The 11749-nt window shown below is 59.7% G+C and overlaps 1 protein-coding gene across 5 annotated transcripts in view; it reads right to left on the reverse strand.

Annotated features, from left to right (window-relative positions):
* Positions 1-5888: 5888 nt before the first annotated feature.
* Positions 5889-11749, reverse strand: part of RPTOR (regulatory associated protein of MTOR complex 1) — a 347491-nt gene continuing 341630 nt past the window's right edge. For all 5 annotated transcript variants that reach the window (XM_057536142.1, XM_007185837.3, XM_007185836.3 and 2 more), the window contains 5 exons: positions 11482-11609; positions 9648-9734; positions 8666-8782; positions 8263-8392; positions 5889-7584 (listed from right to left, as the gene is read on the reverse strand). In XM_057536142.1, coding sequence (XP_057392125.1) covers positions 7516-7584; positions 8263-8392; positions 8666-8782; positions 9648-9734; positions 11482-11609 — 531 coding nt within the window. In that variant the 3' untranslated portion in view covers positions 5889-7515. The remainder of the gene's footprint in view (positions 7585-8262; positions 8393-8665; positions 8783-9647; positions 9735-11481; positions 11610-11749) is intronic.

Here is an 11749-nt window from a genome sequence, read left to right on the forward strand (position 1 = left end):
CCGGGTGCGGGCCGGTGGGAGCTCCCAGGCGGGCGTCCTGGGAGGGGGGACGTCCTGGGGAAGGGCGGAGCTCCGAGAGGCCGCGGGGAGAGGGGCTGCAAGGGAAGGCCCTGCCTGCTGGTGACCCTCGAGGGACCCGTGAGTGGGGACGCTGGGCCGCAGCGGGTCAAGGGTTGAGACACATCTTTGGGGGCTTGAGAGCAGAAGAAACGCGGGGCCAGGGAGAGGGGTGCAGGGCCGCAGGGGCGTCCACCTTCCTGGAAGCCTAGCGCTGGACGCTCAGCCGGGCTGCGGGCGAGCAAAGGCTAGCCCCGCAGTGGCCACGCGGTGGCGCTGCAGGATAGCCGGGCGGCCGCGGGACAACACCAGGGCCTGGGATGTGGGCCGGCTCCCCGCAAGGCGGTACGGATACCCGTCCCCCAGCACTCCACATCCCAGCACTGGGCACCTCAGCACTCCCACACCTAGAACCCCGCACCTCGAACCCCACACCGGGCACCCACCCTCGGACACAGGCCATCTGGTACCCCAGCACCTGGCACCGCACACCTCAGCATCTCGGACACTGCACCCCGTGGGGGCAGCACCCCACATCCCAGCACCCGGCAGCGGTCCCAACACACCAGCCACCCCAGCAACTGGCATCCCACACCCAGCATCGTAGCGCCCTGGCATCCCTGCACTCCAGCACCCAGCACCAACAGGCAGCGACCCCTGCGGGGCTTTCAGGAAGGTGGGTCCAAGAAGAACAGCTGGGGTGGGGGGAGGATCTGCCATGGGTCTGCCCTAGCTGGGAGAAGCCACGTCGTTTGAGCTGTTCTGCAGATACTGAAACGCCCACCAGGTGGAAGAAGTTAACTGTATGCTGCCCACAAGCATGGAGACCCCAGAACGAACCACTGGAACCAGGAGGTTGATGATGTTTACTCCCAATTACCTCACCTCCAACCAATCAGAAGAATGTTCACGAGCTGATCATTCCTGCCCCCCACCGCCCAGCCCTGTCTTTAAAAACTTTTCCCTGAAAGCCTTCAAGGAGTTTGGGCCTTTTAAGCACTAGCTGCCTGGACTCTTTGCTTAGTGCCTACAATCAGTGCTGCACTTTCCTTCACCACAATCTGGTGTCAATAGATTGGCTTTACTGTGTGTGGGCAACGGACCCAAGTTTAGTTCCATAACTCATCTTCTTTGGAGAAATGTCTGTTCAAGTCCTTCGCCCAGTTTTGAATTGAGTTGTTTGTTTTTCGGTTGGTGAGTTGTGAGAGCTCTTTATGCGTTCTGGATATTAAACCCTTATCAGATATATGATTTGCAAATATTTTCTCTGTAGGTTATTTTTTTTCACATTCTTGATGCATGAAATTGTTTCACTTATATGAAGTCCAGTTTATCTAGTTTTCGTGTTGTGCTTCTGGTGTCAAATCTAAGAATCCATTGCCAAACTCAAGGTCATGAAAATTTACCCATGTTTTTTTCTTAGGAGTTTTATAGTTTTAGTTCCTGTATTTATGTCATTGATCCATTATGAGTTAGTTTTTGAATATGGTGTGAGGTAAGGGCCCACCTTTTGTGTGTGAATATTCAGTTGTCCCAGCACCATTTGTTAAAAGACTATTCTTTCCCCAGTGAATGGTTTTGTCACCCTTTTTGAGAATCAGTTGCCCATAGGGCTTGCATTGAATCTGTAGATTGCTTTGGGGAGTACTGCCACTTAACAATATTAAGTCTTTCAGTCCATGAACACAGAATGTCTTTCTAGGTATTCAGGTCTTCTGTAATTACTTTCAGCAGTGTTTTGTTGTTTTTGGTGTACAAATCTTTCATCTCCTTTGTTGCATTTCTGCCTAGGTATTTTATTCTTTTTGATGCTGTTGTAAATGGAATTGGCCTGTTAATTTGCCTTTTCCGATTGTTCATTGCTGGTGTGTCATTTGTTTATTTCCCTGGTCCAAAATGTTCTGGTAAATAGCAAAAAAGAAAGGAAACTCCATGTGGTTCTGCCTGGGCTTTGGTTGTGCTTGTTGCTGGCGGCTGCCACCTTCCTTGTGGAACTAGGGCTGGTGTCCATCGTGGCTGGGCTCTCTCACAGCACAGCCCCCAGGCCGCTCCTCCTGCAGGGCAGGGCACGGTGGGTGCTGGTGACAAGCTCTGGACCGGGCCCCTCCCTCCTCACCCCAGCCCCTCCCCCGCAGTTGGGGGGCCTCTCTGCTGGGGGCTCTGCGTCTTGTCTCCTGCGTGGAGAGGCACTGGGCAGGCTCTGCTGGACCAGAACCTGTGCCCCCCAGGTGTCTGCCCCACACTCAGGCAGTGGCTTGTCCCCTCAGCTCCTCTTTCACTGCCTCTCCTCCTTCACACAGCAGCAACGTCTGGGCCGGTGAATCGGACGCCTCACCCAGATTTCTGATCCTCAGCCACTTGTCCCAGCTGCACACTTTCAGGCCGTGTGGACCTGGGGCTGCGGCTTCCTGTGCTGGCCCCTGGCTCCCTCCCTGCACATCAGCCCTGGGGACCCGGGGGGCTGGCAGGTGGGTGGGGGTCTCAGGATGTGCCTGCTGGCCGGGGAGAGGGGTGGGGACATGAAGCCCACCTCCCACCATCGGAAAAAGTCCCGGCCCCACCAGGTGGAGGCAAAGGAGACCTTTGCTCTAAGACGCAGATCCAGGGGCTACAATCAGCCTGCCAGGGTGTCTCTTCCAGCTGAGGCTGCTGAGGAGAAACTGGTGGAAACCAACTAGCTCAGGGGCTGACAACAGCCCAATTCGATCTCTCCCCGAAGCCCCATCCTGACCCTCGAGGCCGGGCCACATGCCGGGACCACAGGGCTCGGGAGGGGCCTCTGCCCTCCCCACCCAGCCTGGGTCTCCTACATCCTCCCCACTTGCTTCTTCTGGTCCTGTGAGACTCAGGGGCTCAGAGCCACCTTGTCCGTCCGTGCCCACACCCCATGCTTTCTCCAGAGTCCCTGTCCCCACCCACCCAGCGCCACTGTCCCCCCTGTCCAGCACATGGCAGGGGCTGTGCCGAATTGGCCCCTCCAGACGGGGCGCTGGGGCAGGGCTGCAGGGAGTTAGGGGGGTTCAGACTTCAGCCTGAGTTTAGAGGACACAACTGGGCACATCTCAGCTGCCATCCTCCCTCTGGTCCCCCTCTTCCTTCACCTGCTCTGGTCGTACCCCATCTTCACCTGCCCCAGGCTGTGAGGCACTGGCTACTTTTTGGGGCACATGGGCCTCCAACGAGCTTGTGCAACTGAACCTGAGAAGCAAAACAAACTTGAGAGGTCAACCCCTCTGACCCCTTCCCAGAGGAGCACCTGCAGAAATTCCAGCAACGAGACAGTGGCTGGCCAGCCTCATGGCACCCCCGGCCCTCGTCTGTAATCACCTTCTCCCAAACTCCCTCTGCCGGCCCCACGTTCTGAGACTGGAATCACCACCGCCTGCCTGCGTGCGCACGTGTGTCTGCATGTTGGCTGCAGGGAACACATCTTTGCCGGGAATTCTTGGCCCCTCCTGTGTGCGGAAGCACAGCGTCAGCACCGGCATGAGGACAAGCCTGCAGCCGCGTCTCAGGTGGTCCTGTGCCGAAAGCTTCTGAGCCAGGAGGGACCTTCCTGGTTCCAGGTGACCCACAGCAGAGCCTTGCCGACCTGGATGACCTCATGAGACGCCACTTCCCTGCCCACTCTCTCCTCGGCTGGATGGCTTTCTCTGCACAGCTGCCCAGTACAGTCGTCCCTGGCTCCTGGCCTGCAGGCTGACACTGGTCACTTGGTGCAGCTGGGCTCTCTTTTCCGGCCCCTTCACCGCGGCCGCGCGGGGCCGAGTGGAGGGTGTGGGCCTGGGCCTGGCCTGGCGCCCTCCTGTGGTAGCTCCTTCCACGTGCCCATCTTTCATTTTTATGAGCACTTGATTTGTACTCAAGTGCTGGTGACAGAATAACTGATGCTAATGCGAAAAATATTACTCTCTCCACTGAAGCGTGCCGGGTGCAGCTGAGTAAATGCTGGGTATCCTTCTTGTTTAAAACAAACCATAATTTAATTCAGGAGTTCCAGCTGCTCAGACCCCGGGTTTCCATGGCAACAGCTCCCCTCCCCACCTTGGAGCAGGCGCTGTGCTGGGGAATCCACCCACTTCCTGGCAGCCTCCCACATGCGCCAGGCCTGGGGGCCTCCCCGGGGACATGGGGGCAGCTGGCCCTGCACGGATGGCTCTGGAGAGCAGGGCCATGGCCTGATGCCCTTCCCCAGTCCTCTCCTGGCACTGAGAACAGGGATGGACGTCTTCCTTCCCATCTCAGCGTCCACCCACCTCTTGGCCAGCCCCTGCCCCCCGGCCTTTGGGGGCTCTGCTTCGTGGGGGACTTGTAGACAGAGCGAGTGGTCAGCAGAATAAAGTCTCCCAAAGGGGCCCACATCCTAATCCTGGGAGCTGGGACCTTGTTAGGTCACGTGGCAAAGGGGATTGAGGTTGCCAATCGGTGACTCTAGCGTGGGGAGATTGTCCTGGATTATCCTGTGGGGCCATGTCATCACAGGGTCCTTGAAAGAGGGAGGGGGGCAGAGTCCGAGTCAGAGTGATGCCCTATGAGAAAGACTTCACCAGCACTGCCAGCTTTGAAGGAGGAGGAAGGGGCCACAAGCCAAGGGATGAGGGCGGATTCTAGAAGCTGGAAAAGGGGGAAGAGGGATTCTCCCCTGGAAGCTCCGGAAGGAACCTTGCTGACTCCTGGTTTTAGGTCCAGCGTGGGGCTCTCCAGGATTGGGAGGGTAAGTCTGTCCTGGCTAACACATTTGGAGTGATTTGCTGCAGCAGTCATGGGGGCTGACATGGGGGCTTCATTGGTCTGGGACCAGGGGCCGGGTGGCCCGCCTCCTTCCCAAGTCCTGGCCTCATTCTCCCCTCTGTGCCCCCTGCAACTGAGTCCCTTGTCACAGCCTGCCTGGCCTCCCCTGGGGCCCGCCCCTCGTCCTTGGTCAGGTCGGCCCCGTCTAGCCCAGTGAACCCCGTTCACTTCCGGTGGCCCCTTCGGCGCCACTGTGCATGGCTGGTACCTGGTGCCACCTGTCTCCCCGCCCATCACACCCCCTCTGCCGAGCGAAGGTCTTTCTCCGGGCCTTGAGGTCAGGATGCCTGGCTGGGACGCCGGTTTCTGCCACCACCCAATGGGTGTGGCTTTGGACGAGTTACTTAACGCCTGGGCCCCACTTCCTGTCACGGAGGCAGCAAGAACCGGTGCCCAAACCGCCTCCAGTGGGACCCACATCTCAGTGGGACCCCTGAGATGTGAGGTGCGCTTGAGGGGCCGGGACCCCACAGGCCTGTTGACCGCATCTGTGGGAACATCCCCACCCAACCTCAGAAGTGTCCAGGGATGGCAGGGCCTGCAGAGCCACAGGGTCCCATCTAGAATCAGGAGCCATTTGGAGCAGGGGGGCCCTGCAGGAGATGAGGTTCCAGCCCCCAAAGGGGAGATGACCCTGGACCACCAGGTGGGCCTGAGGAGTCATGCGCTGACAGCAGAGGACCTTTTAGGCTGGGGTCAGAGGGGATGCTGGCTGAGGGTGGAGTTGCGGTCCCCGAGCCATGGGATGGGCGTGGGAAGGCAGATGCCCAGAATAGAGCGGACGCAGCCTCCTGGCCTCTAACTGCAGGTGGTAAATAAAAGAGACACAAGAAGTGGCAGCAGAAGTCCCTCTGGGAGCCTGGGCTCGCAGGTAGAGTGGGGTGACCCCACATTTAGTGCCTTTTCTTGGACCAACTGTCCAAGCCACAGGGCTGGGGCTGTGCCTAAGGGGAACGAGGGTTGAGAACCACCTGCTTGGTGCCTGGAGTCCCCGAGGGCACAGAGGACTTGCCTTAAAAGACAGAGCCTCCAGCCAACCCTCTGCGTATTTACCTTTTATTAACAGTTTATCGCTCTTACTCTCGCATTACAATTCCATGTTTCGTCAAAGTCTTTCAATTCTCATTTTGGTAAAATAAATAGAGATAAATGAACCCTTAGGTCACGCTCTCTCGAGCCTCTGTAACTTCATGATTGAATTTTCGCATCAGACCTGTGAAGACAGCCCCTCCACGGGGCCTCTGCGCTTGGCCAGGGGATGGTTTTGTCTCAAAACAAACAGAACCGCATATGAGCTCAAAATCTGGAGTGGAACCGCTCCGTGAATTGGCTGTGGGTAGTCAACTCTGCATCTGTGGGTGGAGCTCAGCTTCTGGAAGGTTCCCAAGTCGCCGTCTGGAGCGCCGTCTGGAGGTGACCGGCTGTGTGCGGGGGAGCTGAGCTTTCTGCGGTCTTCCCCACCCCACGCTGCTCGCTTGCCCAGAACATGGTGGACGCCGTCCCGGAACTTTCTTGGGGGAGCAGGCATGGCCTATGGGCCGCAGAAGGGCTGCTCCCCTTGCCCAGCCCTGCGCCCCGTCCAGCCCACCCACGTCCACAGCATGGCTCTTCCTCACATTCTCACTATTATTGGCCTCTTATTGGCAGAAGTAGCTAAGCCAGCTCACTCTATTTCTGAATAATCCTGATTCCCAAGGAAAATGGAAAAAATGCTTTTCAAAATATCATCATTGTGGCTGTGTCTTGTGCTCCAGGTGTGGCTGCTCAGCGCCCCGTTGCAGACGCGTGTGCGTGGACACATGTGAAGCTGCTGCCCTCCCGGCAGCTCTGCCGTGTCCCTCGCAAGTGTGAGCTGCACCCCTTTGTGTGGGGACAGAGGGCTGGGGTGGCACCGTTCACCCCGATACTCTTGGGGCTCGGTGGCCCCTCCACGTGTGCTCGTGTGATGCGTGTGGGGTGCAGGTGGGGAGGCCACGGTTCCCACACCTGCTGGGGAAGAGCAGCACTTGAGAGAAACAAGCTCTGTGGCCCAAGGGACCTGTCTCTCCTTCCAAACCAGGGCCCCTCCTGCTGACAGACCTGCAGCAAGAACGGCTGACACTCAGACGGAAGTCCTGCCTGCGGGGAGGGCGGCCGTGTGGGGAGGGGCACGCTTGGCCTCCGCCGTTTGGCCGGATGGGCCTGGGGTGAGGACCAGTGGGTGGCAGGCCGCCTCCATCTGTCCTTCACTCCGTCTCAAGCCTCCGCCTCATCCAGTGCGCTCAGACCATCCCCAGGAGCACACCCTGGGTTGGGGGGGTGGGGGGCGCGGCGAGCAGCCCCGGGAGGCTGGCTTCCGTCTGGAGCCTTTGTGGACTAATGCTTGCATCACTCGGAAAACGAAACAAGTGTGTTTCCCCCTTAAAAACCTCAGAAGAAAACAGGACAGGAGGGGACTAGGATGTACAGCTACTGTGTCCTCAGGCCAGGAGCTGTGTTTCATCAGAGCAGCAACCATCACACCGAGGACTCCAGCAGAGCCCCCTTCTCCGGGCTCCTGGGCGTGACAGCGAAGACAGACAGACAGACAGTGCGGGCTCTCTCGAGCCCTCAGCAGCCAGGTCAGGCAGGTGCTCAGGGCAGTGCGGTGGGTCCACTATGTACACGGCGGCCTGTGGGGAGGGGCCGCTATCTGACGCGCTTCTCCACCGAGTACACGGAGATGTAGTAGTCGTTGCTGCCCACGGCCAGGTGAGGCTGCAGGAGGGAGGAGAGAGCAGGCAGTGAGCGTCCAGGGGGGTGCAGGCCGGGCCTCGTCACCCCAACTCCGCCCACGAGGCAGGCGCGGGAACGAGGGCCCATCGGCTGTGGCTTCTGCAGAGATGCACCATCTCCGCCCTGTCACAGGGAATCCACACACTCCCCATGCCTCGCACATTTTTCTTTTCAGGATGGCCTCCCAGGGACAGCTCTGGGAACCTGATGTCGTGCGTTTAGGCAGAGAGCCACACGCCAGGCTCCCGGGGAGCCTCACGCTGCACGAAGGCAGGCTGGCAGAATCCTAATTTAAAACACAGCAGCCCCCAACCACACGGCCGACTGTAACGAAGGACGGCACTGTCAGCTGGTCACAGGGGTCTGGGCTGCTCCTACCCCAGTGGGCTTTTCACGGGGAGGTTTCTTCAGGACTGGGGTCTGTGTAGGGGCCGAAGGGGTCGGAAAGGGTGGGGCTACTTCACATCTGCCCTGATTGACAGGGAATTTGGTGCTGCTTCTACAGTGAGTGCAGTCTGGGGGCTACGGCCCCTGGAGACCCTGGGGCGGCAGACTGTGGTGTAGGGAGGGGCCTGGCTGCAGCACCCCGCCTGCTGCTGCTCGCCTCCCGCCCACCCCCCTCGCCTCCCACCCGCCCCCAGCCCCCGCGGGGACACAGACCCAGTGCGGGTGGAAAGCCAGGCAGCTGATGGCGCCGACCCGCTGGCCCATGAAGCCGTCGTAGTACTTGATGTGGTTGATCAGCTCTCCGCTGCCGTTGTAGATGGCGGTGAACTGGTTCATGGAGCCGCTGCACACGAGAAGGAAGGCCTGGCAGTCAGTGTGGGGAGGCGGGCGTGTCCACAAGGAGATGGGGCTCCTCTCTGGTCACCCCCACGAGAGGACTTGGGCCTCAAGGGCCGGGAGGCCAGGCAGGTCAGGAGCAGCAAAGGGGCCGCACACTCAGTCCCTCCACCCAGCTCTCCTCCATAGGTGTGGGGGCGGGCAGTAGTGCCTGCTGTTTACACAGGGCCCCGGGAGTTGGTCAGGCAGGGCAGGGAGAGAGAAGAGGGCCGGCACCTACCATGCGATCAGGTTTGCCTGGGGGTGGATGTCAAGGGCCGTCAGCCCCTTAATGATCTGCAGGACGTTCACGGACTCCGGCATCCGAGGATCGAAGAAGCGCACGTCCCCGTTGACGCTGCCGAGAGGGTGTTGTGGTGACGCTGGGCGGGCCTACCGGCCCCAGGACGGGCCATGTGCAGTCGGGGGCCGTCCACACATGCAGCTTAAGGCCATGGCCCCCTGGACCCTCAGAGTGTCCAGGGAGGCCCCTGGATGGCACATGGGCCCGCCCCACCGACTCTGGCAGCCAGGCCTGCTGCCGAGCCCCTTGGACCCCTCCCCAGAGCTAGAAAGGGCCCAGCCGCCGAGGCACGAAGCAAAGACACGGGGGAGGCTGTGAGTTATTTGTTCATTTCCGGCTGGAGATTAGATTTTGTGCAGCTGGGGATGCGGCGATGGGCGGGAGGTGAGGACGGTAGGCTGCCTCTTCCCCGCCCTGCGCCTGGCGGACAGCGTTTTGAGAGCTATGTTCTGTTTTCATGTTACGAACAAGGGAAGCGCCATCTCTTTGAAGAAATGGTGGCTTTGTGACAGTAAATTACATTTGCTGTTCCTTTAACGGGCAAATAAATATCCGCTGCTCTCAGCACAGGATCTACCGGGCAGCAGGAATGGATTTATGGGCAGACAACGGATCTGCACAGTGATACCGGCACACGCCAGGCAGATGCCGCTGTTGCGGGGACACTTTGCCCAGACGCCTTGCCACCCCGTCCCCTGCCGCTGCAAGTCACCCACAGGCAAAGCTCTCCAGTGGGAGGACCTGCTGTCCCCGCCCTTGTGCCGGCTCTGACCTTTCTGGCCAGTCCCAGAGCAGAAGTTAATTACTACCCTGAAATGCCATCATTTCCCAGCTGTTTAAATACCAAGGACATATTTTAGATGGAGGGAAAATAATGTTTTTACAGCAAAATGTCTCATGAATATTCCATGCTCATTACCTGACGCTCATGATGTGGCCCTCAGGGTGCTTCTGGAGGTAGGCCTTCACCACCCAGGCCGTGTGCTCCCGGTACGTCATGACGCGGCTGGAGGGGAGGAAGGTGGGGTCAGGGCCTGGTGACAACTGTGGGTGTCCCTGATGCTCCAAGGCATCAGGACGGGAGGCAGGGTGGACTTCGTTTTGAGCAGAGAGAACAGAGCATTTATTTAAAGCGTCCGGGGTCCGCCGGTGCTGCGACGTCTGCCCGTACCCTCTTGTGTTCACTGTGAGTAACTGAAACCCCCAGGCACGCCCCTCCCTGGGGGCCTCCCGAACACCTTGGGCCACGCTGGGACCTCCGGAGGCAGGGTGGCTGTCATGCCCTCCCGGGGCCTGGGCACCGCCAGCCCCCCTACCAGGACTTCACACTGGCATCTCCCTGTGGGTTTGAGGGTCAAGACCGAGAACCCCAGACTCTAAGGCTGTCGAAATGGAGGGACACAGGGGCTTTCCTGGAGGCCTGGTGAGGGTACGGGACTGACAGGGAGTACGGGACTGGGGATGCACGTGCTGGAGAGGTGGGGGCAGAGTGTGACATCTGGGAAGGCATCCAGGACACAGGTCACACCCAGCACACATAAGTCTCGGTCCCTGGGGATGCACAGGAGACCCCATGTCTCTGTCCTCAGACCTTGGGCCAAAGAGGGGGCTCTGGAGACCCCAGCCCCTCCCTCACGGCTGTTCTGTGACCCTCAGGTCTTCTTGGGTCGGTTTGCCAGTTAACTGCCTGCCTAGAGAGGCTTCTTAAAATAACAGTTTGACTGAGATTTGATTCACATACCGTAAGACTCTCCCTTTAAAAGCACATATTCAGTGACTTTCGCACATTCTTACAGCTACGCGACCATCACACATCTAATTTTAGAACATTTTCATCACCCCAAAAAGAAACCCTGCTCCCCCACCTCCACGATGGCTGCTTTTGGTGGGTAGTGTGGGTTTTCAGTGGGCACCCTCCCATAGAGACCCGCAGGGAACATGCAAGCCAGGGGCTGCCTGGGCCCACTCGCCATCCAAGCCTCAGGCCCAAATTCCCGCTACAGTCTGGCTGGCGCCTCTGCTGCCTGCCTGGGTCCTGCACTGACTCCGACTGCTCCCGGTCCTGCACCCTCACAGCTGCACTCTCTTCCGGCTGGTGTCACTGAGGGTGCTCGCCTGCTCTCAGGCCCAGCTCAGTCCTGTCCCCTCATCCCCTCCCACTCCCCTCCCACGAGGGCTCCTTTAGCTCCTGTGACTGCACATGGGCCCACCTGCTGCTTCCCATTCAAAGGCCAGGCCTGTTTTCAGGGACAAGGTGGGTGTTCAGTAAACATCACCCGGGAGCCCGTGACGGAGCCCGTGACGGCTGGGCCTGGGTTCCAGTGGTGCTCTGTCATTTACCACCCGTGTGTGACTGGTGTCTGGACCTCCATGCTCACCGGCCCACACAGGGCACGGTGCTGGGCCCCACCTGGGCCTCAGCCCAGGGCTGAGGGGCGGTGCCCAGAAGAGCCATGACAACCCATGTGGCCCAGCGCTGCACAGCACCCACGTGTGTCCCTGACGCCATCTTCTTGGCTATTCTTGAGTTCAACCCGGGAGGCGGTAGCCTTCTCTACGTTCAGGTGGGAATGGAGCCCAGGAGGGCAGCGCCTCGCTGGGACCCCCCTACCCCCAAACCTGTGTTCCCATCCGCGGCTGGTGGGAAGCCGTGCTCCTCCACACGCTGGGGGGTGTGGCTCTGGGGGGAGGGCCCAGCTGGGCCGGGGGCTGGCTCCGCCTGGCAGAGGGAGGGGAAGGCGTGGCCCAATTACCACTCGCTGAGCGCCATCCTCCTGTCGTAGACGCGGATGGAGCCATCGCCGAGCCCGGCCACGATGAGGGAGCGGTGGGAGTCGCAGGACAGGCTCGTCACGCAGCTGTCGGCACCGGTGGGGATGTCCTAGGGCCGACACAGACCCCGTGAGGCACCCTGGCGTCAGGAACCCCCCGCCCCCACTAGCTGCTGGATCCCTTTTACAGCCACCGTGGGTGCGTTCGTCACCCTGGCGTGGAGCTGCTGCCTTTCTCTCCACCGGGGAA

This window comes from Balaenoptera acutorostrata, chromosome 20 (genome assembly GCF_949987535.1).
Source record: "Balaenoptera acutorostrata chromosome 20, mBalAcu1.1, whole genome shotgun sequence".
Lineage (NCBI taxonomy): Eukaryota > Metazoa > Chordata > Mammalia > Artiodactyla > Balaenopteridae > Balaenoptera > Balaenoptera acutorostrata.